The 14,711-nt window shown below is 35.8% G+C and overlaps 1 protein-coding gene and 1 pseudogene across 1 annotated transcript; both read left to right on the forward strand.

Moving 5' to 3' along the window:
* The first annotated feature begins 1,405 nt into the window (after nucleotides 1-1,405).
* LOC125858938 (ubiquitin carboxyl-terminal hydrolase 2-like) lies at nucleotides 1,406-3,742 on the forward strand (annotated as a pseudogene).
* A 689-nt stretch (nucleotides 3,743-4,431) lies between these two features.
* LOC125858394 (uncharacterized) lies at nucleotides 4,432-14,385 on the forward strand. Its single transcript, XM_049538153.1, has 7 exons — nucleotides 4,432-4,560; nucleotides 4,636-4,723; nucleotides 4,815-4,873; nucleotides 4,948-5,087; nucleotides 5,966-6,176; nucleotides 7,053-7,224; nucleotides 14,182-14,385. The coding sequence occupies exons 1-6, from the start codon at nucleotides 4,558-4,560 to the stop codon at nucleotides 7,221-7,223; spliced, it is 672 nt and encodes a 223-aa protein (XP_049394110.1). The 5' UTR covers nucleotides 4,432-4,557; the 3' UTR covers nucleotide 7,224; nucleotides 14,182-14,385.
* The last annotated feature ends 326 nt before the right edge of the window (nucleotides 14,386-14,711 follow it).

Consider the following 14,711-nt stretch of genomic DNA (forward strand, 5'->3'; position numbering starts at 1 on the left):
CATTTACCATCTTGTTAGGGAACGGGATGTAGATTCTGAAACCCATACTCTTGAGTCGGTCCCCGTTGTTATGAGTTTTCAGAAGTGTTCCCCGATGATTTACCCGGTATTCCTTCCAAGCGGGAAATAGACTTTGGTATGACCTTTTCCCGGATACGCAACCTCTCTCTATTCCTCCTTATAAAATGGCACCGACTGAGTTAAAGGAATTGAAAGAGCAATTAAAGGATTTGTTGGATAAGGGTTTTCTCCAACCAAGTATCTCTCCATGGGGTGCTCCCGTTTTGTTTGTTAGAAAGAAAGATGGGTCTCTTCGTATGTGTATTGACTATCATCAGTTGAACAAGGTGACCATTAAGAATAAGTATCCTCTTTCAAGGATAGATGACTTGTTTAACCAACTTGAAGGGGCTTGTTACTTCTCTAAGATTGATCTTAGGTCGGGTTATCACCAATTGAGGGTGAGGGATGATGATATTCCAAAGACGGCTTTTAGGACCCGGTATGGTCATTATGAGTTCTTGGTAATATCGTTTGGGTTGACTAATGCTCTGGCGGCGTTTATGGATTTGATGAATAGAGTGTTTAGACAATACCTTGATATGCTCGTAATTGTGTTTATTGATGATATTTTGATCTATTGAAGAAGTGAGAATAAGCATATTGACCATTTGAGGATTGTGTTGCAAATTCTTAAGGACCAACAACTTGTCGCAAAGTTTAGCAAATGTGAATTTTGGTTAAGGTTCGTAGCTTTTCTTAGCCATATTGTGTCAAGCAAGGAAATTAGGTAGATCCTAAGAAGACAGATGCGATCAAGAGTTGGACTAGACCTTTAACTCCTTCGGATATTAGAAGCTTCTTGGGTTCGGCCGGTTACTATAAAAGGTTTGTTGAGGGTTTTTCTTCTATTGCTTCTCCTTTGACGTCCTTTGACGACTTTAACTCAAAAGAAGGCTAAATTTGTGTGGTCGGAAGCTTGTGAGAAAAGTTTCCAAGAGTTGAAAGATATACTTACTTCTGCTCCGATGTTGACCTTACCGACGAATGGTTTTGTGGTGTATTGTGATGCCTCTAGAGTTTGGTTTGGGATGTGTGCTTATGCAAAATGGTAAAGGTTATTGCCTATGCTTCAAGGTAGCTTAATACCCATGAGAAGAATTATCCTACCCATGACCTTGATTTAGCGGCGGTTGTTTTTGCCTTAAAGATTTGGAGGCATTATTTATATGGGGTACATGTTGATGTTTTCACCGATCATAGGAGTTTACAATATGTGTTTAGTTAAAAGGACTTGAATCTCCACCAAAAAAAATGGCTAGAACTATTGAAGGATTATGACATAAGTGTCCTTTATCACCTCGATAAAGCAAATGTGGTGGCGGATGCTCTTAGTCGGTTGTCGATGGGTAGTGTTGCTCATGTAGAGAATGTAAAGAAAGAGTTAGTTTGGGATGTTCATAGGTTGGCCCAATTAGGTGTTCCGTTAGTGGACCCCACCAAGGGTGGTGTCATGGTCCATAACGAGTCTGAATCGTCATTTGTGATGGATGTGAAGGCTAAGCAAGGTCTTGATCCAATTTTGGTTGAGTTGAAAGAAACAGTGCTTAAGAAATTCGTTGAGACTTTCTCCCAAGGTGGAGATGGTGTGCTTAGATATCAAGGTTGTTTATGTGTTCCGAATGTTGATGACTAGAGGGAACAAATCTTAACGGAAGCCCATAGTTACCAGTATTCTATTCACTTGGGAGCCACCAAGATGTACCTAAAGTGTTGGTTGGCTCTAAAGGGTGTTTGACTCACCCAAGACAACTTAACTAGAAAGAACTTTTCACTAGTAAACAAATGTTTCATGTGCTAGTCAACTTGTTCCTTCACTGCCCTATGTCCACAGACATCTGGAATCTGTTTCTAAATATTTTTGGATTGAAATGGGCAGTGCCTTTATCCGCAAGAGATGCCTATGTGAGAAGGAGCTCAACGGAAGTTGACAAGACCATCAGAAAAATCTGAAACATGGTGCTTGCAAGCATTTTCTGGTGTATTTGGATCGAGAGGAATCACAGATGTTTTGATGGCGTATTAACTTCAATGGGATTTTGGAGGCTAGATGTCGGTTAGCCTATTTAGTTGGGCTAACCTTTCCCCTGTTAATAATTTTGATGTTTTTTGAGGATTTTGTCAGCTCATTAGTTTTGTAGTACTTCAACGGTATAAAAGCTGACAAATGTTTGTTTGTTAATCCCTTTGTTTCTTCTTGGTGCTTCCAGAACAAGAATAACTTCATCTAGAAGATGAAGATGAATTGTTTAGTGTTGTTTCATTTTTGCTGTAAATAGGAATATATGGAAGAACTAGAATCAGTTACAGATGTCTTAAGCACTTTGGAATTTTGGTTAAAGGGTTGAAGATCTTCCTGATACACTTACTTCAATTGTAATTAGGAAATCTGTAACTTGTTGTGACAAGTTTTTGATTTTTTGGAAATAGAATACAAGTTGTTACTTTCTCCAGAAGAATAAAAAAACAAAAAAAGAACTCTTTCAATATCTTTGTGGTTATCTCATTTCTATATGGAGGAGTTCTTTTGCCCTCACTGTAGAAGCTGATAAGATATGCTTTTCCTATGAGAAAAACCAAAAGGAAATGTGGGGGGATTGGGAAGGATGGGCTGTTATAATGGTTAGTTTACCTTCTTTTGGTTGATTTAACATTTTATCTTCTCATACTATTCCATGTTGAAACAGGTTGAGGAGTTGTATTCTTTGGATCTTGATGAGCTCAATAGTCTTAGGTGAATCAATTTTGCCACTTGAGCATTAGTTGTATGGTTTTGTGGGAATAATTTATTCTTGGGGGCTTCGAGCTTGTGGTTCTCCATGTTTTTCAAAAAAGGAAATAATAATTTATGTTTTAATTTTTACAAGCCTGTGTACGATTTGATATTCCTTTTCAAATAACGTTCTAGTGAAAAAGATGATGGACCCAAACCCAAACCAATTATTTGCTAGTGAGGTTAAATACCTTTACATGATATATGTGGTTAAACTACCAGGAGTTTCTTAGCACTATGACGTGTAACTTGCTTGATGATGTGAAACATGTGATAAACAATGCTTGTGCTACCCAAGCAATCCTTTCAATCCTTTTGAACAATCTAGATGTTGATATTGGCCCAGAATTATTTGCACTAAAAGAATTCACAAAGAATTTCCCACCGGAGCTTAAAGGTTTAACTATCAATTACAGTGAAGCAATTCGTACAACCCATAATAGTTTTGCAAGACCTGAGCCATTTGTGCTTGAGGAGCAGAAAACTGTTGGAAAAGATGATGATGTATATCATTTTATCAGCTATATACATGTGGACGGTGTGTTCTATGAGCTTGATGGATTGAAGGAGGGACCAATCAGTCTTGGGTCGGCAAAGTGATATTGAGTGGTTGCGCATGGTGCAACCAGTTATTCAGGAACGTATTGAGAGGTATTCCCAAAGTGAAATAAGATTCAACCTGATGGCTGTAGTAAATAACATGAAAGAGATGTATACTGTAGAGCTGAAGGAGTGGAATCACTAAATAAATCCTTAGCAGAAGTAAATTCTGGTATTGAAGTTGTTAATGATAAGATAATAAGGGAGGATGAGAAGTTCAAGAAATGGAATATTGAAAATAACACAACTGTATACCTTTTCTGTTTTAGAAATCCAGTGGATTTGGCCAATATATTGTTCATTTGTTGACTTTGGTGTGGTTTTTCTCTCTCTCAAGCAAATTGAAGATAATGTATTGGCAACAATGTTAGATCAATACCGAAGCTATCATATCTCATTTAAGTTGGGCCAACCTCTTTCTGGTTCTAGAGTGTAGTGCCCAAATGGCCAAACTGAACAGTTCATCATTAACTACCACTGGAAAATGACATTGAATTGAAAATATGGTTAGGTTCTAAATGATAGTAGGTATAAATGCATTTTGTTCATTCAAATAGCCCAGTTTGTGGTTCTGTTTCCAAGTATTATTCACTTGTTTGTCAGTAGAATGTGACCGAATATTATATTCAAGATTTAGATACGTTGATTGCTTTTAATTGAACCTCACATTAACAAGGATTTGACAAACTTCTCACTCATATTCTTAATGTATTATCAGTTTGAGAAAGCTAACCACATTCTAGAGAAAAGCAATATTAATGACTTGGTATATATTATACCATAGGATATTTTTTTGGACAAACGTATACACAACCCTTTTAATTTATTTTGATACTTAATCTTGTTCCATCTTAACCATCTAACTCCATTTTTCATGTACCATTTGAACATAAGTAATTAAATTGGTAATTAAGGAATGAGTGTGTACATATATTTTAAGAAAGATTAAAAGTTTTTATAATAGTAACTTGGTCCTCAAATAAGTTTATAAATGACTCAAAAAATACAACACCTTTATTCAATTTTGTCAACCAAAATAAAAAGAAAAAGGATTGCTCCATCCGGTACTTGGTTTGGGACTTTGTTGTGGGCGAATCAATCGAAATCTTTTAAGGAATTCTGAAATGGTGCTATTCTGTTCTGTGGTGTTGTAAAGGTGTTAATCTTAGGGTTTGGGAATTTGATATTTTTTTTGTTCGCAGGATGAATCCAACGAAGAACTGGAGCCGCTTTTTGATTACAGACGTGTTCAGCCCTTCAATACTCCCTTCAATGTTGTCGGCCTTGACGGTCAGCTCCCTTTTCTCATATATGAATGAAATTACTGTTGTATGTGCATACTTTGGCTTAAGATTTTTGCTCATACTAGTAAAAATCACAGATGATACTCCAGACTCGTCTCCAGTTATCTCAAAGAAACGGAAAATGATCGATTCTACTGTACACTTCTCTTCTCTTCTTTAATCTTCTGTAAATTCTCTTTTTTCTCAATTTCTTAATCCTTTAATCAATAGGCCGAAAAGAAAAAAGACAAAAATGAAGCAGTTCAAATAATTGACTGCGAAGAAAACGAAGAGGATTGGCTGCCACCTTCCCCAAACATTTCTGCTCATACTAGTAACCTTCTTGAAGATTCAACTATAAAGGAAATTAGGTAAATTCAAACTACCTTATTTGATTTCTATATTCTTTTGTATCCAATGATTTGAGATTTGCATTACATGTTTCGTGACAAAACCTTAATGGCTGTGGGTTCCCAATTGAATTAATTTTTATTTGGTGTCTGATTTGAGTATGGTGATTTTCCTGCTCTTTTATTATTTTTAATGAAATAAGTTTTGTGATTTTATGAATTTTCGTGCACCTTTATTTTGAATGAAATATGAGTTTCGTGATCTTATGAATTTTCACTTTTTAAAGTTGGATTCTCCAAGTAAATATTAATACCCTTTTGGTATATCTAACTTGATATCTGTTTTCTTTAGGTGGCAACTGATTAGATAATTCTGTTAGCTTCGGTATAGCCAATTTTTAATGAGTTAAGTTCCTAAATGAGATAATTGAATTCAAATAAATAGATTATGTCAAATGACGAAAGGTCTGAAAAGCCGAAGGTCTATCGGAAATAACTTCTACACCTCACAAAGGTAGGGGTGTAGACTAGGATAAGGTCTACGTACACCAAACCCTCCTTAGACCCCACTTGTGGGACTATACTAGATATGATGATGTTGTTGTAGATTATGTCAAGTAGACAAAGCATAGAATTGACCATCCATTCTTGTTATTAGATTTAATTTGCATTGATATTGTTATTCATCAATAAATTCGTTCTGGTTCCATGACACTTACGCCGACCTATGCTCGATTTCATCTGTTTAGGGTTTGGTGAAAAGGAAGGGTCATTCTTTTTTCATCTTCTTTAAACATGAGGCTTCTGTAGTCTTTGACAACATTTGCATTACTAATTAAGTTGCACTTGCTCGTGTTCATTCTCTTTTTCTCTTTACTATTATGAGTTGCTGTTTGTAGATTAAAAAAGAAAGAGCTGGCATCATTTGCCCAATCAGCTAAGGATGAGCTGCGAGATGTTGAAGAATCTGTAAAAAGAGATCTTAGTGCTTCGCTCCATTCACTTCAAGATAGTGTTGCTGAGATGCCGTCAAAACCCTCAACTGACAGAGTTAAAATGGTCATTTCTATCCAAGACAAGGATGGAACGAAGCAATTTCGCGTTTATGCGGTATTTCCTGGGGTTGCAGTTCATATATTTACATATATAGAAGCTTGCACATCTGTTGTGTAGTTATGTCATGTGCACCATAATGTTTAAAAGAGGTGTAGTCTTTCCTTCATTCTTAATATACTCATAATGTATATTATACATTGTGAAGTGTCCTATTTTATAAAGTAGATGCCACTTTAGGATCTAATCAACTTTGTTGTAGCTTGGCTTTCATGATGGAATAAATATATACCAAATGCTGCAGGATTTAATTTCCTACCTTTTCTCCGTTACAATTGAATTGGTTATTTTTGTAGATGAACTTAATAAACCAGACCTTTTTTCTTTTATAATAACAACTGCTTTAATTACCATCCGGGAAATCGAAACATCATATCTTAATAAAACTTTTTTGACAATTAACCATTAGTGGACAGAGTTACCTGGTGTCAGGTTCAATTCCCAGTTGAGACAAAACACTAGATGATTTCTTCCCATCTATTCTAGCCTTGGTGACATAAAATTAGTTGAGGTGCACGCAAGCTGGCCTGAACACCACAATTATCGTAAAAAAAGAAAGATGACAGTCATCCAGGCTCATCAAGCATTTACCAGTCATGCCTTGAAGCAATCAGCACTTATTAACATTATCATGCCATTAATCATCAAGATATTGCTTGTTTTTTTTTTGATTTGGCCTTGAGCTATTTCACTTCAAAGCTGTTTCTACATCATCTTAAACTCATCATGGTTCATATTTCTGTATGCTGTTTGTTTCTCTTATTTTGCGCTCTGTTGTTTTTCTAGTTCATGAAAAGGATATGCTTAAGTCATTCTTAATAGCCAGGAATGAAATGTTATTATGACTTACATTCCTATTCTATATTCATTTAGGATGATAAATTTGAGAGGCTGTTCAAGTCGTTCGCTGATAAAGTCAAGCTTGAGTTGCAAAACTTGGTTTTCTGCTTTGACGGGGATAAAATTAATCCAAATGCAACTCCCAGTAGTCTCGGGATGGAGGATGATGACATCATTGAAGTGCATGAAAAACCAAGTTGTTGAGGTAAAGTTATCTTTTAAATTATTGGAATTTTCTTCTGCTTCAGTTTCCTCTTCTCCCCCTCCCAGGAACTTTTTCCTTGGTTTGGATATATTTCCTTCTTATTTTCTCTTCATTTTAGAAGCTATGTATAAAAGAGTCGAAAGGTGCATTTTCTCATGGATGAATAACGTTTTAGAATCTTACCTCTTTATTCTATGACATTTGAGTTGTATTTTTGTCATTTTACTTGCTTCAGTTGATGGACTCCTTTAAATGGTAAGAGTTAGGTAGAAATGGACATTATCCAATTACACCTCTTCCTTTATGCTTGTTTCTCTCTTCCATTATAAATGAATCTCGTACACGGGTAGAAAATTCAGACATTCCTTGGAAGGTGAAGGATAGATAGGATTGATTAGTTCTTGATACTTAATCATTTTCTGCACCACTCTCTTGATGTAAATCATAATAATCAATGCAAATTTTGATAATGACATTTATTTCTGAGGAAGCCATACAACATCATACCTAGTGAAATCCAAGTAGTGGGACCTGGGAGGCTAGAGTGTACCAGACCTTACCCCTACCTCGAGGAGGTAAAGTCTGTTTTCAAAGGACTATCGACTCAAGTACAACAAATCGAAGTAGGTATGAAGAGGAACAATGACAATGAAAGAAACATAACAAATAATAAGGAAATAGTAGCAACAACACAATAATATGGCAATCCAAAGACAAACAACAAATGATGAAAGATATCAAAAACAAGTGTTGAAGAGTGTGACCATCTCATCTAAAAGCTTAAGCTGTTAGAGAGAGCACACTTTTATTATTTAATTATATTCTCAACACGCCCCCTCAAGTGCGGGCCTGATTCTTTTTCATGGCCAAGCACATGGACATTCTTTTTAGTTTTGGGTGGCGGTGAGATTCAATCTCAGGACCTCTGCCTGCTCGGAAACCATGTTGAAGTGTGTGACCATCGTATCTAAAAGCTTAAGCTGTTAGAGAGAGCACACTTTTATTATTTAATTATTTTCTCAACAGCAAGAAATACAAGAATAAGGCTAATACTATGGTAGACACCACCAAGCCTGAACCTTTCGAATAACAAGCAAAACTCCACTACCTACCAACTTTCTACCACAATTCGCGACCTCTGCACCTTCTTTTCTAAGGTCATACCCTTGCTAAGCTGAAGATGCATCATGTCCTCTTTAATTACCTCTCCCCAATACTTTTTTGACCTACATCTACCTTCTCGTACCCACTATATCTAACCTCTCGCCCCTTCTCACTAGGGTATATACACTTCTCCTCTTTACATGTCCAAATCATCTCAGATTTGTTTCCCTTATCTTGTCCACCACAAAGGCCACTTCTACCTTTTCTGGGATATCCTCATTCTTAATCTTATCCCTCCTAGTATGCCGACAAATCCATCTCACCATCCTTATTTCCGCAACTTGCATCTTGTGAACATGAAAGTTCTTGACTAGTCAACTCTCCATCCCATACAACAAAGTCGGTCTAACCACCACTCTGTAGAATTTACCTTTAAGTTTAAGTTGTACATTTTTATCACACAAGACTCCGGAGGCAAGCCTCCACTTCACCAACGCTGCGTCAATACGATGTGTGACATCACTGTCGATCTCCCCACTCTCTTAGATTAAAGACTCCAAATAATTGAAACTATCTCTCTTGGGGATAACCTGCGTGTCAAGCCTCATTTCCACGTCTGCCTCATGTATTGCATTATTGAAATTGCACTCCAAATAATTAGTTTTGGTTCTGCTCAACATGAACCCTTTAGACTGTAGAGTTTGTCTCCACACCTCCAACCTAACATTAGCTCTGTTGCATGTTTCATCAATAAGTACTATGTCATCTGCAAATAACATACATCTTGATGCCTCATCTTGAATTAAACCTAGTCAATTCATCCATCACGAAGGCATATCAGAACGAGCTAAGTGCTTGGTGCAACCCCTGTGTCTAGTACTAGTGCAACCTTATCTTGATTGGAAAGTCCTTTGAGTTTCCTCCCACCATTCTAATATGAGTCTTAGCTCCATCATACATGTCCTTAATTGCCCTAATGTAGGTCATTGGTACACCTTTAGCCTCTAGGCATCTCTAGAGAGCTTCCCTCAAGACTTTGTTGTAGGCCTTTTCAAGGTCAATACCCCATATGTAAATCAGTCTTCCTTTCCTTATATTTATCCGCCCGTCTCCTCACAAGATGAATAGCTTCTGTACCCTGACATGAATCCGAATTGGTTTTTGCAAATCACCACTCACCCTCATCTCCACCATCCTTTCTCAAGCTTTCTTGGTGTGACTTAGCAACTTGATACCCCTGTAATTATTGTAGCTTTAGATATCACCCTTGTTCTTGTACAACGGAACCATTTTATTACGCATCGACCTCCATTCTTTAGGCATTTTTGTTATCGTAAAAATGACATTAAAGGACCCAGTCTGCCACTCCATACTTGCCTTGTGTGTGCTCTTTCAAAACTCCATTGGAATCTCATCAGGTTTGATCGCTCTACTAATAACACACTTAACCTCCTTAACTTAATACACATACAATACCCAAAAATCTCGATTGAAGAGCTCCATATCACCCAGCACAATGTCTCTATCCCTTTCCTTGTTTAGGAGTTTATGGAAGTATGCTTGCCATCTTCGTTTAGTGAGTCTCTTCCACCAATACCCTGCCTTCCTTGTCTTTTATGCACTTCACTTGATCCAAGTCTCAAAGCTTCACTACAAGAAAAGGGCCTTTTAAAGACTAGGATTTAGCGACAAGTTTTAATTATGGTCCCTGTAAGTACATTTATAGGGAAGAGATTACTTTTTTTGGTCCTAAAAAGAATCTTTATTTTCTAAATAGACGAAGGGACATATTTAGCCCAAAGAAAAGTAAATATCCGGTCCCAATCGATATTGAGTGAGAGGCGGCAACCAAAACAGAATAAACTAAAAAAGGGCTCCGAAAATCCCCCCTCACCCTAAAATCGCTAATCAACCACTAAATTTCAATTCTAAGATCTCAGAACAGATGGACTGCAAACAACTTTTCATCTCTCTCACGCATATACACAAGCTTTGTCCACCATAGTGATTATTAGGCTATGGTAAGTTTTTTATTTCTTTCTCTTTTGTCTACTTCGTATCTTTTTTTCCATTGAAACAAGAAATTATGTTTCTTTGTTCTTTCTTAACTGATGCATTTGAGTTGTTTAGAGTAGTGATTGTTGTTGTGTGAGGGCTAAAAATGAGAGTATTGGGTTAAATCTTGTGAGGTGGAGAAACTTGTGTGTTTTTTGTAGGGTTTTGTGTATGCTATTGGTTTTGTCTTTGCAATTTGTGTTATAGGACTGTTTTGGGATCGTGCTTGAAAGCCAAGAAAATTTTGTGTCTTTTGTTTTTTTCTTTGAGGTTATGGCATTACCCAATTGGTTTGATGATCGCCCACATGGCTTTAGCTCGCCAACGTGTGCTGGCCATCACCAAAGGTTGCTCAAGCTTGCCAAAGTGCTTCCTACATCCCCAAAATAGGCTGTCGATTCAAGCTATCATTCATGTGGAAGCCCATCCTTTTGTGCTCCATAAGATCAATCCAAGATCCTCTTTGAATCCTTATTGTGAGCTCAAAAGGATCTCATAGTTGGTGCTACCCATGCTCGTATCATCGAATTGATTGAATTCATTTTTACCATTAGGTTCAGTAGTTCAATTTCTTATTTCTTATCAATGATTTTTATGGGGTTTTTTTTTAAAGCTAGCTTATTACGTTTGACAAGTATAATCTCGGCTAAAACATATCAAAGAAATACTTTGATGAAACAATTCTATCGAATTCTGCCACTGAATATGTTTTTTGAATAAAACTATAGAGGGGGTGATGGACTTGCTAGCTGAAGCCCTTCGCTTGTATTATGTAGCAAACTACTCCTCCAAAGGGAGTGATGGACTTGCTAGTTCAAGCTCTCCACTTGTGTTTTTTTTGTAGCAAACTACTCCCTCCAAACTAGGTGATGGACTTGCTAGTTAAAGCTCTTCACTTGCATTTTTTCTGTCGCAAACTACTCCCTCCAAAATAAGGTAAATGTTTTGAGCATTATACTGTCGGCTCCGTTTTTAATTCAAGTTAATAGAAAAAATTAATTAATTAATTATGTGATAAATGTTATGAAAGATGCCATGTATTTACTGGTTAGGTGCAAACACCTAGGGCAAGTGGGTTAGGTGAGTGGAGATTTACCCATTTCTATTTATTGATTATAGGTGTTGGAGTAAATTTATTGATTGAATTGGTGTTCTTTTACCCACTCTATTGTTGTCTTGGCTTAAGTTTGTGCCTGATAACTCAAGCACTGATGTGGGAGCGTTAAATATTGACTTTTTTTTGCTAAAAACTGTATTTATGGATTGATTACTGTTAAAAATAACATTTGTTGATGATATCCTAGTTAGCATTAGAAAGCTTTGGATTGTTACTGTTCACTCAATCTATTGTCTTTACAGAAAACCAATTGTTCCTTAATGCTCTTTCTTTTCCCTTTTTCTTTTGGTAGAGAAGATGATAACTTGTTGTTTTGATGATTGTAACATGGACTAGTTTTCTGCATAACTTTATTGTTGATTATGTTGTCCAAATAATTGATTTTAAAGAAATGGATTATGCCACCCTCTAAAGTTACCATTCTCAAAAAAAAAAATTATGCCACCCTCTATTAGGTTGTCACAATTTTTGACTTGCTTAAACAACATAACATTCAATTAAGTGCAATGAAGCCATTCTTGTTGTTGTTTCTCCAATGTTAAGCATAACAATAAGAGGTTAAAGCAAATAAATGAAGCGCAGACCACATCACGATAGATTCTCACGCCTATTTACATGAGGTTTATATTGTTATTTATGTACTAATCTCCAGCTCAGAAGTGTTCATCTCTAAGTTCCTTATTTTCTCGTACAACGATTAGTTAGTTCTGATGTCTTGAGAGGCCTCCTAACAATGTTTTCTTGTGCGCTGTGAATTCCGATTTTACTTTAGACCTTACTCATATTGTGTTGGCATTCTAAACATTTTTTTGGTTTTTAAATGGAATCTGTTGACTGGATTAAAATGCAACTTTGACCTGTTAGGTAGTGCATGTGTCAATTGTGCATATTGGACTTGATAATTTAATGTATGTCGGGTGATTCTTCTATTGAACACTGTCCAACGGGAGGTATCTTTGAAGAATTTTCTGGTTATCTAGATTTTGTATGTCAACTTTGGCATTCTATAGTTCATATCCTCATATTTGACTAGAGGAAGAGATTACTGATATTTCCAACACCTTTGAACTTCAAAAGCAACAGAACATCAAATATGTTAACTTACTTCTTCTAGGATAATTTTACAAGGTGCCCTAGTACTGCCTATGAATTCTTTTGAAGAGGAACCTAGGGAAATTGGTTCTCTGTAAATTGCACTTGACAGTTGATGCAACAAGCTATGTTTCCTGAAACAGTCTGAAATCTGACTAGTTTTGGTCATCTTAGCTTTAGTGTGAGGGGGAAGAGATTGCTCTTATCTCATGGGAAGAAGATTGTTTAGCTTTTGTATATAGTATAAACCAAGAACTAGCAAAGTAGAAGAGGAAGTCCCCTTTCCTTTTTCTTTCTTAAGATGAACAGGGGAGATAGGGGAGGTATAGGTCTGTCTGCTCTCTGATACTTCCAACATAACTGAAGGACTATATCAAAGTTTTATATCATTTTTTGGGATACCATGCAAGAGGTGTTGAATAGAATATATTATATATCATTTATTCTCATTTTTATGAAGATTTCAAGTAATACTGATTGCATTATAAGGTTTGAAATTAAGGCGTAATTTGAAAAGTATACAAATTGTAATAATTCTTTCGGTAGCCTCGAAGGTGTTAATAATTTTAGTTTTATTAGCATCTCAGTGGTCATGCATTTGGAGCTCTGCACATACCTTTGTTGGTTATTGATAGTTCCGAATGAACCTACTAAGATGAAAATTTCTCTTTGGCTCAAGGTATTTCATGGCGGTTGCAAAACCATTATTCTTAGATATGTCTGAAATATCTTTTGTAATCTAGCACTTTCTTATGTTAATATTTTTCGACCTTAAATATCCATCACTTGTTCTTCATTGTTGGGTTTTTACTTGAAGAAAATTTTGAGCTGTGATTATCATTCTTGTCTTTTGTTTGATCCCATTTAAGATTTTCCTGAACCTTTTGTCTGGTTGATGTCTAACATCATATTTTTACTTAGATTCATTATTCCAACGAGGTTTACAGGAAAATAAAAATTCTTTAATAGATTAAAAATGATAGTTGCAATATTAAGGAAGAAATTACTAGGTATTTCGTTGAACATCCACAAAAAGAATAATTCTCTTTTGAGCTGAGCTGTGTCTATGCATTAACGATATCCCACTTATGTTAGTTAGTGATTAATAATATAGAAAGAAAATGAAAACAACACTAGTCTTACTATAATTCATGCAGTATGCTCTTTGTTAAGTTAGTTCATTAAGTTTACTGATTCCTTGTTTAGTGATCTTACTTTGAGATCCATATACCTATGATGTTGTTCTTTTTTTTTTGGTTGATTTTGTTTAACTTGTTTGAAAGATGATCTATTAAGAGCTCTAGAATCACAGATCTTTAGAATTTGGAAGAAGAGTAGAAGCATTTGGACTTCAATTATAGAGGCTTAACATAATATATAGATACTTGATGTTCGTTTCAAGCTTAACTTGTGAGAGAACATGGTATACATATGATTGTTATTTAGCCTTCATTCTTTGACCTTTTTAGCTTACTAGTACATGTTGTAAGGCTTAGTCTTTATAAATTTGAACATTTTTTAGCTGAAATACTTTGTAGTCCATTGCTATTAGTTCTAAGGAAAATGTATTTTGTATTTTTTTTTTCCAGGTTTGAAGGCGTGGATTTATAACTCAAGACGCAAGCTTAAAAGACTGTACAAATTGGTTCATTTTTGTTGGAATGTTAGACAAATTACTTAGTTTTTTGGAAAAAGATTATGTAAACCTACTGATGTTTACATCGTGGGATGTGAAGTCTATTTTGTACTGGATTGCAAATTTTATATATGAAAGCAGCATATTACTATTGAAATTTCTGTTATATATTTCAAAAATATCATATGAAAAAACATGTATTTAAAATGGCAAGCAGATCTATTAACGAAAATTGAATGCAATTTTTTAGGACCAGATCTATAGTCCTTACTACCTTCAAGGACCAATTTTTTGGGTCCTAGAAGATTGTAGTACAAATTAATGTATGATTAGGGACCAGAAATGTGGTCCATATGCGATTTAGGGAACTGCATTTTTCTAGTCCCTAGAACCTTTTAACGACTAGCAGTCAAATCCGGTCGTTATTGTTCTTTAGTTACGAATCCTATAGGGACCCGATGACCAGATATTTCTGGCCGTATT

The sequence above is a fragment of the Solanum stenotomum genome, chromosome 3 (genome assembly GCF_019186545.1).
Source record: "Solanum stenotomum isolate F172 chromosome 3, ASM1918654v1, whole genome shotgun sequence".
Taxonomy (NCBI): Eukaryota; Viridiplantae; Streptophyta; class Magnoliopsida; order Solanales; family Solanaceae; genus Solanum; species Solanum stenotomum.